The sequence below is a fragment of the Xenopus tropicalis genome, chromosome 5, assembly GCF_000004195.4.
Source record: "Xenopus tropicalis strain Nigerian chromosome 5, UCB_Xtro_10.0, whole genome shotgun sequence".
In the NCBI taxonomy this organism is placed as follows: Eukaryota; Metazoa; Chordata; class Amphibia; order Anura; family Pipidae; genus Xenopus; species Xenopus tropicalis.
In genome coordinates, this window is record NC_030681.2 from 25189751 (window position 1) to 25208461 (window position 18711).

General features: G+C 41.4%; 1 protein-coding gene across 1 annotated transcript in view; it reads right to left on the minus strand.

Annotated features, from left to right (window-relative positions):
* Positions 1-2640: 2640 nt before the first annotated feature.
* fermt1 (fermitin family member 1) overlaps positions 2641-18711 on the minus strand; it is a 28771-nt gene continuing 12700 nt past the window's right edge. The window contains exons 4-15 of the mRNA XM_002939145.5: positions 13751-13891; positions 12814-13027; positions 11044-11146; positions 9800-9907; positions 9291-9422; positions 8175-8224; positions 7649-7773; positions 5935-6041; positions 4566-4787; positions 4269-4393; positions 3844-3985; positions 2641-3255 (exon numbers count right to left, since the gene is read on the minus strand). Of these exons, the coding sequence (XP_002939191.1) occupies positions 3082-3255; positions 3844-3985; positions 4269-4393; positions 4566-4787; positions 5935-6041; positions 7649-7773; positions 8175-8224; positions 9291-9422; positions 9800-9907; positions 11044-11146; positions 12814-13027; positions 13751-13891 (1643 nt within the window). The 3' untranslated portion in view covers positions 2641-3081. The remainder of the gene's footprint in view (positions 3256-3843; positions 3986-4268; positions 4394-4565; positions 4788-5934; positions 6042-7648; positions 7774-8174; positions 8225-9290; positions 9423-9799; positions 9908-11043; positions 11147-12813; positions 13028-13750; positions 13892-18711) is intronic.

Genomic DNA, 18711 nt, shown 5'->3' on the forward strand with positions numbered 1-18711 from the left:
GTGGAATCGACTGGCCAGCAGTGCAGAGTGGTGATGCTGAGCCCCCATTCCCACCAGTAAGTACTGAAGTAGAATTCTAATCAATTCCTGGGTTCCAATGTGTGTAGCAGCTCATAATGAGCACTGAGAAGGCAGGGGTTCTATTTAGCAGAGAGATATATGAGAGATTCTTGTGTTAATGTGGGTATAACACTGATGTGCCAGGTGCATTAGGAGATTTTAATAAAATGTTGATGTGATATTTTTGTTTGGAAGTTGAATACATTCTCTAATTTACTTTTCTCCTTCCATATGAGAACCCTGTGTTATCGATGGAAGACCTGGAGACCATCTGTCCAGAAGACCAAGATCTCTTCCAGGGCTTTTCCTTTCTGAATGCAGATTGGAAGAAAATCCAGCCTCACTAATCTGCACCGGCCAGAGACACCTCAACACCGTCTCTGAGAGCACTGTCTGCTCCCAAATTACAATGTGAGCTTCAACATCTGCTCACATTGATATAGAATTAAGCCTAAAACAACTGGACTTTTTTGAGTTCATCTTGGAAACGTTTCACCACTCATCCGAGTGGCTTCTTCAGTTTGAATGAACTGAAGGGTTTAAGTGCCGGGGAATTCCCTACCAGTCATTTGAACTGAAGAAGCCACTTGGATGAGTTGGTGAAACGTTTCCAAGATAAACTCAGAAATTTCCAGTTGTTTGAGGCTTAATTCTACTACAAGGCAGCCATCGGGGGGTGGGGTAGGGGCATAGGGGCCCGTTTGTCATCCTTGGGCCCCACAATAACATCTGGTCCCCGATGGCTAGCCTCTTCAACAACTAAGGAAAGAAATATGGAATTCAGAAAACACTTGCCACAGCATGGAAGTGCATCTGATGCTAAATCAAATAGAAGACTCTTTTTCTCATTTATACAATAAATGTTCCATTGTTATATGACTTTGACCAGCTCTGTTTGCTTATTAGAAATACAGGGAAAGGTTGGTGGAACAGGGAAGGGGTACAGGAGCTTTGGTTTGCTGAGACAACCGAGAAACTATGGGGAGCATTAACTAACCGTCTAAACCTGTGGTTTTCCAGATAAAGGGTCTTTCCTTAATTTAGATCTCCATACCCTAAGTCTGCCAAAAAATACTTTCAACATTGATTAAACCCTATAGGGTTGTTTTGCATCCAATAAGGATTCATTATATGTTAGGTGGAATCAAGTACAGGTATGAGATGCCTTATCTGGAAACCCGTTATCTAGAAAGTTCCGAAATACGGAAAGCCCATCTCCATTATAAGCAAATAATTCGAATTTTTAAGATTTTCTTTTTCTCTGTAATACATAGACTGTAGCTGTAGACCAATGGTCGCACGTAAGATCGGAATTGTAACTTGTATGGCCACCTTAAGAGATGAAGCAACAATGGCGTAGCACTAACACCTCATGGCATGAAATAAAAGTGATGTTCTGCTCAATTCAGCTTTGTAGCATCTTTGGAACCTTTATACAGTGGCTTGCAAAAGTATTCGGCCCCCTTGAACTTTTCCACATTTTGTCACATTACAGCCACAAACATGAATCAATTTTATTGGAATTCCATGTGAAAGACAAATACAAAGTGATGTACAAGTTCAAGGGGGCCGAATACTTTTGCAAGCCACTGTATGTTTCAGATCCTCCTATAAATCCCACCACGCACACCTTCACATTGTCTCTATTTAACAAGAATGGCAATTTGTAGAGTTGCTCACCATTCAGAAAGAATATACAGTTTTGCCCCAAAAGATTCTTCCTGTAACTGATGGCTCCCACATTGGTGCTTTCTCTAGTGCAGTGATCCCCAACCAGTGGCTCTTGAGCAACATGGTGCTCCCCAACCCCTTGGATGTTGGTCCCAGTGGCCTCAAAGTTGGTGGTAATTTTTGAATTTCTGGTAAGGAGGCAAGTTTTGGTTGCATAAAAACCAAGTATAATGAAAAATAGAGCCCTCTGTAGGCTGCCAGTGAACATAGGGTCTACCAAATAGCCAATTATAGCTTATGTTGGCACTCTGGCACTCTCTTTTTTCATGCTTGTGTTGCTCCCCAACACTTTTTCCATTGAAATGTGGCTCATGGGTATAAAAAGTTGGGGATCCCTGCTGTAGAGCAAACAAACACTGCCTGTACCCTTTAATGACGTACAAAGCGCAGTATGGTCAGTACAAATCTAGAAGTGTTCATGTCAGTGTAAATAGAACCCATCTACTAAAGAACAGTATAGTATGGATTCCTTCCAACCTGTTCATAAATGTAATTTTTATTTCATTAGCTAGATATATACGGAATATTGCCTTTCATTATTTCACATTATATTCTACAACTGTTTCTTGTTGTTTTAGTAAATGTTTAGAGGATACCATCACCAGCCCAAGCAACATTACAACTGCTCTGGCTCATTTATATATACCCATAGTAAGAAATCTTCTGATCTGTGGGTTAAAGTGTTGCTTTATATTCTAGGGGTTCCGTTAAACTAATAAGCCTTAATGATGACTGTTCATAAAGTTCCCTACATTAGAACAGCTACCCTCAAGGTGCTTCTGCCATGGAACGTGGCTAATAACTCAACTCTAGCAGCAGACTTTTGTAGACATCAAATTGCAGCCATAGTGAGAGAATATTGTTGACTTGTTTATTTTACAGAGTGGACAAATAATACAGTAGCACTAATCAATATACATTTTCCTGTACTATGTCATCAATGTGGAGTTAAGCTTTTTGCTTTACAGGCTTTTGAGCAGGAAGTTAAAAGATCATAAGAAAACTGCTTCCTCCTGGTTCTGCCGCAATATGTAATCCTTGTATATTCATGTATATTGGCGAGTGTAACCTTGCTATTGCTCCTTGTAGAATCTAGCTGCATATAGAACAGATACCGGACTCTCGGACTCGGTATGCTCTGGAGTTCAATGACTAATAAAAACAATGCATTCACATGAAGAGGAATCAAAACCTGGACGTTAAAATTACCGGTGCTGGAGCAGTGATAAAATACATTCAAATGTTCATTTACTTGGCAAGTCCTTGAACTTGGAATGATATCACTGTCCCTTACTCCTGACCTCCAGTTAATTTATGGAAGAGGTCTTCATCCAGGGTTTCATTTTGGTCCTTCGAACGAGTTGACAGAAATATATATCCGCCTATGTACTCATGAACAATTTTGCAGTTTGCACTCTGGCTAGTGAATGCAATGGCAATGTTCTGGTCAAATTCAATGGCAACCTAAAGTGAAACGACAAAGAAATATTTTATTAGGCATTATTATAGTTCAGGCATGGGACTTCCATAGTCAGGAAAACAAAAGTTTTAAGGAGAACAGGACTATGGAAGGTCAGTTGATATAAGTGCTCTACAACCTGGAGTTGAACTATTATTGTAAGCACCCCCATGGTAGCTTAGGCTCTCATTGAAATGCTGGGAGCTATAGTTTAGAAACAGCTCGAAAACCACAGATTGCAGATTACTTATCCTCAGTAATTACTTGCAATTCCTCATGAAACTGAATAACCATGCAAGCTTTAAAAAGAAAGTATCTCATTCTCAAAACATAACTTCAGGGTGTGCAGTAGTTTGCCCACTTACCCACATCAGCCAATCATCATTATTCGCTAGACCAGTAAAAACAGATAGAGCTCTACAGGTTACAGCAGTGGTTCCCAAACTTTAAGGCTGGCTCACCTGAGACAGCTATGAGCAGTGTGTGGGGGTGTGTGGGGGGGGGGGCGAGTAGCCAAAGTGTTTGCTAAAGGAATCAGAAGACCAGGATAAGTCCCTTTGGGTGAGTTTTCCTGAATATAGGAAAGTGATTACCTCTCGTTTTTCCCAGTTTACATTCCACTGTTTCATGTTGGCAAATCTCCAGGTTGTAACAGGGTCTTTTGTTGCAATATCGATCCTTATAAGTCGGTTGTGTGAGACGCCAAGCAGATCGTCTTTCTTGCTGCCTCGGAACCTTGTGTAAGAGAACAACAATAACGTAGGTGAGTTAAACTCATTGCTTTTCAGGGGGCACACACCAGCAATACACTATATGGAGTCTGAGCCCTAACTGCATATGCAAGTGAGCAGTCATTTTTAGAAATAATTGCAGCACATGAAAAAAATGTTCCCCCTCAGCTTTCCAGGGTTCAAAAAAGTCAAGTCTAGTAGATCCCACTTTCTGTTTTGTTGCTATTATTTTACCTGGAGCACCTAAAACCAACTGAGGCAAAACTTTAAGGTAAGGTTGTACTTACCTAACAATGTAGTAGGCCAGGCCAAATTCAGGGAGAGACTGCCATGCCTGTATAAACCTTAATTTGGCTTCAACAAGAGACATTTGCGCTATATTCTGCTGCGCCTCCAAAATGCGAGCAGCCAGCTGTAAAAACATATAGGAACATATCAATGGCACCTTATAAAGGGTACATTAAAATAAAAAGTTCTAAAATGTATTTCAGTTGACAATAACAGCTAAAAATAATGCTCTGGCTAAACATGGAGTTACAGTAGTGACACTGCTATTAATGCATGGCATTTGCACACTTCCATACCTGTTTGCTTTTGTATTTCTTTGAATATCTTGGTGAAACAAAGCATTCGGGTTTGATGTCCACATTTTCTATATTAGATGGCACTTGAGAAGTAGTATTTGTGTTTTTTAGCTTTAAAAATGACAGTATATTGTGGACCTCAGGTCGATAGGAACTGTCTGCCATTGTTTTCCCTTTGGAAGCAAGAACACAGGCCGCCATCCATTTGGCATACTGGGATTCCTGTGGGAAATCACATATCATTAACATAGGATCAGTATTCATACGCATCAAAAGTACCAGGGTAAATATAATCTACACTGTGGATAAGTGTAATGTTCTCTGCAAAGCAGAAGGAATTCTGTGAGGAAAGCCCAGGACCTCTCCTGAAATTTCCATTTTCATGGGAAGCAGTAACTGTCAGTCTAAGCTAAACTATGCGGGTTCTGCATATTGCATGTGTAGCAGCTGCCTAGTGACGAGACATACACGCATTGTGGAAAATGGAGTCTTGTCTGGAGGAGAACTGAGTTTTGCTACATTGTTTCAAGAGTCAGAAAGGGGGGAGAAGTGATAAAGGGAAAAACAAAGACTGCTTTTAAATGCAATTACAGATAACGTAGAAACTATTGGAACGGTTTAAAGTACACGTAAACCCTCAAAACAAATGAATTTTTAATTGGCCAGAGTGTTCCTCTGAGCACTTTACATTCATTGTTTTTTTTCAACTGGTAACATAATTAGAACAGTGCCACCTACTGTTCAGTTTGTTACTCAGAAAATAGGGTTAATAAGCAGAGAAGAGTCATCTGACATTTATCTTATAAGTATTAGGCTAATGCCAGACGAGGCGTAGGGCGGATATTTTCCGCTTGCCGAAAATACCGCCCTATGACTCCTACATGTGCCGGCGCCCGAATGAATGGAATACGCTCGGGTGCAGGCACATGTAGCCAAAATACGCATAAAAACATAAGACTTTCCGAATTAGCCGGAAAAGGCAGGATCTTGCCCGAATCCCGAACCGAATCTTGGATTCACCACATCCCTATTTAAAATCTGCTTAGAATTGCATTTTTCTTTCATGAGAAAAAATGTTATGTTTGAACACCCCCAGATAGAACTCAAGACAAACAATGTGCGATACAGTCTGGGGTATAAAACTTACTTTGCGGAACTGTGACAGTAAATATTATCAATCTCCTTGGCTGCTGAAAATATAATAATGCAACCAGATGCTATCAAATCACACTAAGAAATGACAACCTTTAATATATATATGGGATTAAGTGATGGGCAACCCGAAGATAAAAAGTATTGTCCTTACACTGCAGTTCTTACAATTCGATTAATAGAAACCCCATATGTTGTAAGCTTCTTCTCTACTTACATTATCACATTTTAACCAAACTTCATTCATTCCTTCTGCAAATGGGATTAATAATTTAATGCCAAACTTCTTCTGTGCAACATTCACATCTGGCACAATCTCACATCCTGAGAGAAAATAAATGGCTTGCAATGAATTGTTTCATAAACACATTTTTTTTTTTTTGCAAAAATAAAATACTTTTTTTGGGGAGAAATGACAGCAAAAAGTGAAATAAGTCTGGAAGCCATACTAAGGAATATACCATATTAGCATTGGGAATATTAGCCTCTGGGAAGGGACTGGGGCTGTGGGATAGCAGGTATAGTAGGGAGAGATGGTGCCTATAGTAGCAGTGGGATAATAACCTCTGGGAAGGGATTGTGGCTGTGGGATAGCAGGTATAGTAGGGAGAGATGGTGCCTATAGTAGCAGTGGGGGGATAATAGCCTCTGGGAAGGGACTGGGGCTGTGGGATAGCAGGTATAGTAGGGAGAGATGGTGCCTATAGTAGCAGTGGGATAATAGCCTCTGGGAAGGGACTGTGGCTGTGGGATAGCAGGTATAGTAGGGGGAGATGGTGCCTATAGTAGCAGTGGGATAATAGCCTCTGGGAAGGGACTGTGGCTGTGGGATAGCAGGTATAGTAGGGGGAGATGGTGCCTATAGTAGCAGTGGGGGGATAATAGCCTCTGGGAAGGGACTGGGGCTGTGGGATAGCAGGTATAGTAGGGAGAGATGGTGCCTATAGTAGCAGTGGGGGGATAATAGCCTCTGGGAAGGGACTGGGGCTGTGGGATAGCAGGTATAGTAGGGAGAGATGGTGCCTATAGTAGCAGTGGGGGGATAATAGCCTCTGGGAAGGGACTGTGGCTGTGGGATAGCAGGTATAGTAGGGAGAGATGGTGCCTATAGTAGCAGTGGGATAATAGCCTCTGGGAAGGGACTGTGGCTGTGGGATAGCAGGTATAGTAGGGAGAGATGGTGCCTATAGTAGAAGTGGGGGGATAATAGCCTCTGGGAAGGGACTGGGGCTGTGGGATAGCAGGTATAGTAGGGAGAGATGGTGCCTATAGTAGCAGTGGGGGGATAATAGCCTCTGGGAAGGGACTGGGGCTGTGGGATAGCAGGTATAGTAGGGAGAGATGGTGCCTATAGTAGCAGTGGGATAATAGCCTCTGGGAAGGGACTGGGGCTGTGGGATAGCAGGTATAGTAGGGAGAGATGGTGCCTATAGTAGCAGTGGGGGGATAATAGCCTCTGGGAAGGGACTGGGGCTGTGGGATAGCAGGTATAGTAGGGAGAGATGGTGCCTATAGTAGCAGTGGGATAATAGCCTCTGGGAAGGGACTGTGGCTGTGGGATAGCAGGTATAGTAGGGAGAGATGGTGCCTATAGTAGCAGTGGGGGGATAATAGCCTCTGGGAAGGGACTGGGGCTGTGGGATAGCAGGTATAGTAGGGAGAGATGGTGCCTATAGTAGCAGTGGGGGGATAATAGCCTCTGGGAAGGGACTGGGGCTGTGGGATAGCAGGTATAGTAGGGAGAGATGGTGCCTATAGTAGCAGTGGGGGGATAATAGCCTCTGGGAAGGGACTGTGGCTGTGGGATAGAAGGTATAGTAGGGAGTAGTGGGACTTGTTGCAACTGAAAGGCTGTAGCTTGGACAGTTATATTTTTAATAAATACTGGGTCTAAGCAGCTTGTTTGGCAGTTACTAAAGAGATTCCCTTACCTCTAAGATTTAGCTTTTCGACAGGCTCCCCATGTGCTGCTTCCTTATTTTTAAAGTAGGATATGGATGTGTCCTTAAAAACAAACCAGTACTGCTTGCTGGCTTTTAAAGTTAACTTTTTTGGCCTGAAACATAAACAGGAGAGTTCTGTCAGCTGATTTGCAGAGTCATGGTACAACACATAGGCATATGTATAGCTCTCCTTACAATAATCAGCAAAGCCAAGCTGCACCTATGTTTACTGTAATGGAACATACCCCGTCCAAAATGCAATGGCATATTCCTATCAATCACACAGGTAACAATAACCTGTCCCTCAGTGGTCACCACCAGGCCATAATTCACTGAAACACTGAGAAATGTCTAGATTAAATGTCTCATTAAAGCAGGAGACAAAGAGTTAAAGTAAAACAGACACCTGTGCACAACAGGGTCAAATGGTGGATTTCTTGCTTTGCAGGTCAGCCTCACCCTGATGTTGGTGCTGTAAAGAAATATACATTGCATATTCTCATCATTTACTTACCTAAAAAGCTTCAGGTTATCTGCTAGTTTTGGTATGTCTGTGATATCCTCCTAGGAGAGAAAGATCAAAAATCATGATAATACCAATACCATACAGTTACATAAAAGTAATTCATATGTCCCAGCTCCCACTAGTGTTTAAGGTAGCCATACTCTTGGCCCAAACGATTGGATTTCAAGAAAGAAAGCCGTCTGTGTGCGGGCCACATCAATAAGCCAATGCAGTCCGCAATCCGATAGGAAAATCAAACCTGCCCGATCAACATCTGGCCAATTTTAGGCCAGATATTGGTCAGGTAGGCCCGTTGGGCATCCCCATACACAGGCAGATAAATCTGAAGGACTTGAATTTGCAGCTTATTCAATTTTATTTTGTACAGGCCTTAAAGGGGTGGCCTGTTGTTTGATGTACGAAAACTTAAATTAACGCAAAGCTGAACATTCTTTTGCAAGACCTGCTGTCTGCTCCCTTCACTGCCAATTGGTCACAACAGATAAAGATTGTCCAACCATACATTTACTCTGTACATATTCTCATGTGCTAAATAAAAGCATTCACCCTAATTTATTTTCAAATCCTGCTGTACCAATTTACTTTCTGTTTTCTTCACTGTTATGACCCTTGGATGGCCATAGCCAGGGTCTCTCACAGTGCATTCACTTGTAATTGGTGCAGAAACATTCTATGCAACACCTTCCTGGTGCCCCAACTTGCTTCCTGCATTCTAGGTACGGGGGGCTGCAGAAGCATGGCCAGATGACTATGCTCTGTGTAAGCAATCCTTCATTTCTAATGGATCCCTTTTTGGTACGGGTTCGACTCAGATTGCAAATATACATGGGCCATAAAAGACATGTTGTGTCTGAGCTCTTCATTAAGTGCCTTTCATACCCCAATATGGCACAAGTGGCTTAACTACAGAGAAAGAAGACCCCATAGCCAACAAGGGTTTTGATCATAGGTGCATTGTGATTTTGCTTGCTCTGATGGGGACAACCATGATTTGTGGTGCGAGCAAAATCACAGGTCACCTACGATATTGTTCGGGGGGGGAGCTCAATTTTTTTTCTTTGTGGGGGAAGAACTGGGGCCTCACTTACAGAAAAATATAATTACCAGTAATCTGTCTGTTTTTCCTCCTTCTAGCGCAACTTCTAGATTTGATAGAGCAGCTTCAATTTCATCTGTTTCCCCATCAGTTGTTGACTCAAAAGCATCAGCTGATAATGACACTTTGTGGATATGGTACTATAATTGGAAACAAGGAAACATCAGTTTAATATTTCCACTGACTGCTGCCCAGTTCCTTTATAATGAATAAACTTTGTTACTAAATCAAACTGTTATACTGGAGGTGAATAGCTACACAGAAGTATGTGCGATTAAATAATTGTATTCAAAGTGATGCAGAGAGAAAGCTACACAGAAATATGTACAACATGTACAGATAAAGGTTCAGTGTATATACAGGTGCAGAAATCAGATGGTTAGCTGTGTGGGTCAGCTTAATACAATGGTTAGTATGTGGCTGTTGAAAAATATAAAAAACTTCAAAGCAGATGTGCCCTGAGGCCATACAGTGGTTGCTGTATGTATAAACCATTAGAATAATGTAGGATACATGCCTGTAATGCAGCAAACATTAACATTTCCTCTTCAGTGCAGTCAATTTCCTCTAGTAGAAGAGCCCAACGCGCTTGCTCAAACAGCTGGTTTATCCTCACTGCGTCATACTGGGTAAAGGAGACAAACATATTTATGGTATATCTCAGTTTCATAGCAACTTTCAATGTACACATGGGTACTCGTGACCACTAACAAAGCATATTTTCTGGCTCTGGTCCACCTATAGCAGTAATGGTCAATAGGTGGTCTTTGCTACTCCATAGTGCAGTCACAAGTGGCTCAAACATAGAATGGGCCAAGGTTCTACCATTTTGTTCATGATATGGACACTGAAGGGCTCTGCTTCATAGGAGTTTATAGATGTTATTAATCATTTACAAATGCAGTGCAGTTTTATTTTCAGACCTAAATCATCATGATGTGAAACCACAATGCAGTGTTTTTCCCATAAAGCCTGTTGATCTTGTTGTGGCAAAACATAAGTAACTGTATGTATTCACAAATCGGATGCAAATCGCGGCTAACATTTTTAGAGTGGGGACTGCGTCACTTCTGATGTGCGCAGTTATAACACCAGTAGGATGTGATTCAAATGTGAATCACATTGATGTGAAGTATCAATAGGCACAGCTGTGCAGAATTCTGAAGAAGAGGCAGCAACAACCCAATAGTGTTTATCACAACTATACTGAAGTACTAGGAGTGTAAATGCTGCAACATTTGTGTCCATTTCAGCACGACCACGACTGCATTTGTATACAACCCTTGTTATTTCATATTATTATAGCAAAGTATGGCAACTGTTAACTGTAAAAATATATGCATGCAAATTTGTTAGGGTTGTCTCTTATTACATTCAGCAAGCACTGTGGCACGGCATGGCACAAGGGCCTGGTTATTAACAAGTTCCCAGAGCTAGAAAAGGTTAAGGCTGTGGGTGGAAGGTAAGCCCCCTCAATGTGGAGCTTGTAAAAAGAGTCAGAAATGAATTGAAAATTAGGCTAAATATTCTACTACTCCTCTAACTAAAATAGATACTTTCCAATTATCTGCTACAAACAAATAATTTTATCTGGTGAACTAAAAATCTACTTCTACAGTATATGCTGTATATAACACCATGCCTATTCAGAAATATTGCTGAGAGTCAAAAGATTCAGACACTATAAGCATCCATACTGTCCGGCTAATCCCCCCCATTATAAATATAACCTGTGCAAAATAATATAAAACCCTTTCTTACCTTAGGGTTTAGATCAAAAAAGGAGTAGTACTTAAATCTCAGCAAAAGGTGGTCATCTTCTTGGAAGCCTTGTTCCATTAGGGATCTGGAGGAATCCAACCACCTACAAGAGCAGAGGAAGTGAAATAAAAGTTTGCTGTTAACTATATAGTTATTTCAAGGTAGGAGGGGAGACTTCAGCATCTAGGTTTAGCATAATTCATGCCCAAGCTAAATACAAATAGATCATATCACTATTTAATTATATGATACAAATAAATCATTTTAGAACTTTTTCCACCTTTAATGTGACCTATAAACTGTACCACTCAATTGAAAAACAAACTGAAATCTTTTAGGTGGAGGGAAGAAAACCAAAAAAACTAAAATAATGTGGTTGCATAAGTGTGCACCCCCTTAATCATGTTAAATAGGGGTCAGCATACACCTGCCATCATTTAAAGTGCCTCTGATTAACCCCAAATACAATTCAGCTGCTCTAGTCGGTCTTTCCTGACATTTTTTTAGTCGCATCCCACAGCAAAAGCCATGGTCCCCAGAGAGCTTCCAAAGCATCAGTCAGGAGATATCAGATATATACATATATATACATAGAATTTCCAAGGCATTAGATATACCATGGAACACAGTGAAGACAGTCATCATCAAGTGGAGAAAATATGGCACAACAGTGACATTACCAAGAACTGGACATCCCTCAAAAATTGATGAAAAGACGAGAAGAAATCTGGTCAGGGAGGCTACCAAGAGGCCTACAGGAACATTAGAGGGCTGCAGGAATATCTGGCAAGTACTGGCTGTGTGGTACATGTGACAACAATCTCCCGTATTCTTCATATGTCTGGGCTATGGGGTAGAGTGGCAAGGGGAAAGCCTTTTCTTATGAAGAAAAACATCCAAGCCGGGCTACATTTTGCAAAAACACATCTGAAGTCTCCCAAAAGCATGTGGTGTTATGGTCTGATGAAACCAAGGTTGAACTTTTTGGCCATAATTCCCAAAAATATGTTTGGCGCAAAAACAATACTGCACATCACCAAAAGAACACCATACCCACAGTGACGCATGGTGGTGGCAGCATCATGCACTGGGGCTGTTTTTCTTTAGCTGGAACTGGGGCCTTAGTTAAAATAGAGGGAATGATGTTCCAATTTATTTGGAACAGTTCCAAATACCAGTCAATATTGGCACAAACCCTTCAGGCTTCTGCTAGAAAGCTGAACATGAGGAGGATCTTCATCTTGACAACAACCCAAAGCATACATCCAAATCAACAAAGGAATGGCTTCACCGGAAGAAGATTAAAGTTTTGGAATGCCCCAGCCAGAGCCCAGACCTGAATCAGATTGAAAATCTGTGGGTTGATCTGAAGAGGGCTGTGCACAGGAGATGCCCTCACAATCTGACAGATTTGGAGTGTTTCTGCAAAGAAGAGTGGGCAAATCTTGCAAAGTCAAAATGTGCCATGCTGATACTCATACCCAAACAGGCTGAGTGCTGTAATAAAATCAAAAGGTGCTTCAACAAAGTATTAATTTAAGGGTGTGCACACTTATGCAACCACATTATTTTAGTTTTTTTGGTTTTCTTCCCTCCACCTAAAAGATTTCAGTTTGTTTTTCAATTGAGTGGTACAGTTTATGGGTCACATTAAAGGTGGAAAAAGTTCTGAAATGATTTATCTTTGTCTCATTCTTGTACAGCACAGGAACCTGACATTTTATCAGGGGTGTGTAGACTTTTTATATCCACTGTATAAGGAATACTCACCCTGAACTCAACCTCGTTTTATCTATCAATGTCCGTGGCTGGTACATCTGTGCGAGTATTTCTAGAGATGCGTTTGGCTGGCTGGCTGCTAGGATGTTGCAACTCTGCTCGGCCAATGGGCTATCAGTAAACCACGTAATTGTAGCAGATGCGGGAGTCCCATTCACGGGGTCGTACATGGGAGTCATGGTTTTGCTGTATAACCCCGGGCTTGCTGCAACACCAAAGAATACAATGGTTTTACTTATATTCAATGTATTCACAAGAGAAATTAAAAATGTCTACATGATATAAATATCACTAGCGCAAAAATGCTTGGATTTGCCTGAATCATGGATTTGGTGAAAATGTAATGAATATAAATATATATACTATAATTATTGCACTGTTAAATATATTTTAAAGGTGCTTTTTTCTCTAAATGTGAGTGATTGTTTCATGGCCAATTACTATTACTAGTACAAAGCATGGGTCTGCTTAACATAGGGTAGGATTGGGTAGGGTGTGCTGGGGATTCACATCAGCATCCCTATTTTCCAGTAGGCTCATATAATACCTGAAACATTTATGTCTGTCCGTATCTAATTGCTGTAACAGTGGGTCTGGATGTTGGGTCCCCTGGTGAGGCCTATGAAGCCCAGTCTGACACTGACATGGTTACTGGGTGCCTCTGAGATGTTGCTTCTACAGGGATACACATGAAAGCTGCCAACCTTTTAATATCCCAATGCATTTATTCTATTACTCTCATGTTCGGATTTCTGCAAACTATAAAATTCCATAAAAAACTTACTTGAGGTGGTTCTGATGACTGTTATAAAACAGATCATACAGCATGACTGGACTGGTGGGAACTGGAGGTGCCCAGAGGCCTCCCTGTCATTACTTACTAATCCTATATGGGCCAATGAAATGTGAGGAGCTGTATAGTAATTACCTAAGGATCCAGAATTACTGTTTGGGCTCTCCAAATTTATTACTTCATCTAGCACAGTGTCTTTATTTTCCTTTTTCTTTTTCTTCTTTACATAATCATCTGAGGGTTTTATCAGAGACAGTTCTTCAGGTCTTCTGATGTCTGCAAGCAAAAATTCATGTTATAGAGTGTCATGTACATGGTTTACAACTCAAACTTACTTTAGGTACTGGCTCATCATTTTTGAAGTGTATGGTTATACAGGTATGGAATCTGTTTTCCAAAATGCCCGGGACCTGGGGTTTTCCAGGTAACAGGTCTTTCTGTAATTTGGATCTCCATACCTTAAGTCTACTAAAAAATTATATAAACGTTAATTAAACCCAGTAGGATTGTTTTGCCCCAATAAGGATTAATTATATCTTAGTTGGGATCAAGTACAAGGTAATGTTTATAATAACAGAGAAAAAAGAAAACATTTTTAAAAAATGTGAATTATATGCTGAAAAAGTCTATGGGTTGTGGCCTTCCCGTAATTCAGAACTTTTCCGATAATGATTTGTTACTGTACAACAAAAATGTGCTCGCTCAGCTTATTATTGGTTACTAAATCATAACACAAGCATTTCTGAAGCTGAGCTAAGCTTATAGTGCTTGAAAGGCTCACATAAACCCTTGTTGGGCGTCTGCCCATGCCTAGGGGCAAATAAAATGGGCTTCTTAACTGGCTTGTGATTGCACAGTTTTGTACCGAAAACGCTCTGTGTCTGCACCCAGGCCAATGCAGCACCTTTCAGTACAGACAGAGGAGGGAGCAGAGACCAGTGAATCAGCTGATTTTTGTCATTTATTTGCAGGATGAGAATCAGCCCCATCTGGCAATGTTGTTTTAGAAACATAAAAATATACATACAAAACAGCAAATTACTCCTTAATAATAAACTAATTAAGCAAATTACTTCTAAATTAATTGCTTATTATACCGGTATGGGATCTGTTATGCAGAAACCCATTATCCAGAAAGCCTTGAATTAAATTCCATAGACTTCATTTTCAGCAAATAGTTCAAAATGTGTAAAAAGATTTCCCTTTTCTCTGTAATAATAAAACAATACTTTGTAATTGATCCCAACTAACATATTATTAATCTTTATTGGAGGTGTGACATGCTGTTTGTATACACTTTGGTAGGCAGGTAGAGGATCAGGAGCACAGAGACAGGGACACCACTTTCTTCAGGCAAACACAGGTTTATATAGGGCAAAAACATAAAGCTCACAGTTCATCAGCATTGCAACTTGTCCCCTCTCTGGGCTCTCACATTCCAGGGTAACTTCCACACTCTAGAACCTTTTCCCAGGGCTTCTCACCAACCCCCAGTTTCACACATCTCACACATCTCTCACACAGAGAATCTTCAGTGATGTGAACACTTGGGCTACTCACTAAGCCTTGCTGACTCTTCTCAGCTCTCATACACCTGGTCACATACTCCCTCTGCTCCTTGCAGTGGCAGGCAGCACCCCAGCCCCTCTGGGGCACAGGCAGGCAGCACCCCCAGCCCCTCTGGGACACAGGCAGGCAGCACCCCCAGCCCCTCTGGGACACAGGCAGACAGCACCCCCAGCCCCTCTAGGACACAGGCAGGCAGCACCCCCGGCCCTCTGGGACACAGGCAGGCAGCACCCCCAGCCCCTCTGGGACACTGGCAGGCAGCACCCCCAGCCCCTCTGGGACACAGGCAGGCAGCACCCCCAGGCCCTCTGGGACACAAGCAGGCAGCGCCCCCAGCCCCTCTGGGACACAGGCAGGCAGCACCCCCAGCCCCTCTGGGAGTTCCTCACACAGGCAGCCTTCTAGTAGACTAGTAGAATCAGAAAATGTAGGAGCCGACTAGTAGAATCAGAAAATGTAGGAGCTGATCAGTAGAATCAGAAGAACAAAAGCCTAAATATTAATGCTTCTTTCCCAGCTAGCTAGAACTGACAGCTTTCATGCTCAGTGTGTGTGACTGATGTGGGGAGCTTTCCCTCCTGCGCCGCGCTCAAACACATCTCATTGAGTATTTATAAGGCCACATGCACGGTCTTGTTTTGTGTGACTGAAAATATGTCTGTGTTACTCAATGACATTCCATAGCTACAGTAATACAGTACTGGGCTGACACAAGGCCAACATGGAGACCACATTTTCTGTAAGACAATGAGCTTTATCTGATTAAGACAATAAGCCATCTGTATCCATAGGCATGGTCTGTAGCAGGTTTGTAGCGTGAGGCTAATGTTTTTGGCAACTGGAGGGTAATTATTTCTATTGCGCGGCTGATTGGGAACCTGGGAGAATAGATATTTGTTGCACAATGCACTGATCTAAAGCAAAGCAGCGTTCCAACCCAACTGTTAAGCTTCTTCTAGGGGTGGGAGGGGGTGTTTCACACTAAGGGCTCTGGCACACGGGGGAGATTAGTCGCCCGCGATAAAACTCCCTGTTCGCGGGCGACTAATCTCCCCGAGTTGCCTACCCCTGCCATCCCACCGGCGAACATGTAAGTCGCCGGCGGGATGGCAGATGCGGCGGGGCAATTTCAGGGAATCGCCGAAAAAGACTCGGATTTGCGCGAAATCGCGCCGCCGCGTCTGCCATCCCGCCGGCGACTTACATGTTCGCCGGTGGGATGGCAGGGGTAGGCAACTCGGGGAGATTAGTCGCCCGCGAACAGGGAGTTTTATCGCGGGCGACTAATCTCCCCCGTGTGCCAGAGCCCTAAAGGCTAACTGAGGGCAGAATTTGGGTGATAGTATGAAAGGGCTTGAGCAGAGTAGTTTTTGGGGCCCATTCATTAAACCACAATTTATTTTCAGAAAAAATCATATTTTTTCGAATTTTTAGAACTTTTTGTAATGACCAAAATAATATTGTTAAAATAGTACGACTTTTTCATGGTTTTCATTAACTTCCACGGAAAAGTCGTATTTTTCGCAAAGACTATGACCATTTAGGAAGCTTTGGTATCGTGACTATCTTTTGGCCAGGTTAGAGTGCCATTGAGTCCTATGGGAGGAAGTTTCAAAGCCAGAAAGGTTTTCGTGCCGTTTACGATCGCTCGGATACCAAAATGTGAGTTTCAGATCGTAACCACAATATTTTTGTACGACCAAGAAAAGAATTTTCGCTCAATTTTTGCACATCAGAAAATATTGTGGTTATTTTGAATTTTTTACAATCGTGCTTTTAATTGGCGAAAATTCATGGTTCCATGAATGGGCCCCTTTGTCTAAGCATTCTGAGATGCAGAAGTTGCAGACTTTTTGGTTTCCGGCTCCACGCTCCACCATTTGGGCAGCCCTCTCAAATTAACTCTTACATGGATACAGACATATGAATGAATAACCTACTACAGGAATATACAAATTGGTAAGTAAGCCTTTACAGCCATATCTTGCTCTGACTGGCCTTCAGGTGCCCCCCACTAGCCCTGTTACTAAGAAAATCTTGCTGGTATAATTCTATCATAGCATAGCACTATCATTTCCAGTTAGATTTACCATTTTGTCCACATACACTGCTCTGCAGTAAGGTTAAAGAGGTTGTTCACCTTTAAGTTAACTTTTAGTATGATATAGAATGGACAATTCTGAGCAACTTTTCTATTGGTCTTCATTATTTATTTTTGATCATTTTTGAATTATTTGCTTTCTTCTTCTGACTCTTTCCAGCTTTCAAATGGGGGGTCACTGTCCCCGGCAGCCAAAAACTATTGCTCTGTGAGGCTACAATTTTATTATTATTGTTGCTTTTATTACTTATTTTTCCTATTAGTGTCCTCTCCTATCGATATATCAGTCTCTCATTCAAATTACTCCCTGGTTGCTAAGATCATTTGGACCCTAGCAACCAAATAGCTGCTGAAACTACACACTGGAAAGCTGCTGAACAAAAAGTGATATAATTTAAAAACTACAAATAATAAAAAATGCAATTGTCTCAGACTATTACTCTCTACATCATACTAAAAGTTATCGCATAGGTGAACAACCACTTTAAGCATGGAGTGGGTAAGTCAAATGGATTGGAGCACTGATTTAAGACCCTGAAACATTTATTCTTTACAACAGGGATCCCCAACCTTATTCACTTGTGGGCCCCACTCACATGTAAAAAAATGTTGGTGAGCCACACAAGCATAAAAAAAGTTCTTTGGGGGTGCCAAATAGACTCTGCTTGGAGTAAAACTGGGTCTCTGTGCTTCCAAAACTTGCCCCCAAGCCAGAAATTTAAAAATGGCCACTGGGAGCAAAACTAGGCCACAGTTTTGTTATTCCTATTTTTCTATTGCCTTTCCAGTCTCTCATCCAAACCTCTTTCTTGTTGGGAATTTGGGACCCCAGTAACCAGACAGCTGCTTAAATTCCAGACTAGAGAGCTGCTATACGAAAAGTTACAAAATTCAAAAACTACAAAATATATAAAAAAAAATAATAACTACAAGCTGTCTCAGACTGCCACTGTCTGTATCATATAACTCACCTGCTGAGCATCAGAACTATTGAGTTTATGTTGCTTTCATGCTCTTTACAAACAACCATCTTAATGCTCAACATTATCAAATATGTTACCGCCTCATTTAAACAAACAGAACTAAAACACCCAAGGACATACCTGAAATGTTTTAGGATCTGTCCTCAATAACTCACTCTGCATAGTACAAGTATTTACAGGGTAATTCTGTGAAGTGCATAGCTGCATAAATGCCATAAGTCTGCATTATGTCCCCAGAAAGAACCTGGTATAAGCTACTTTTTGAATTGATAAACTGACTGAATTTAGGCAAAATTTTATAAATTTTTGCCATAGGTTATAATGGTTTTTACAACGGAAAATACGAAAAATACTTCAGTGAATAGCAAAAAAAAATTAAATTGTTTTGACTTTTCAAAAAATAAGAAATTATTATCCAAAAACACTGAACAGTTGAAGTTTAC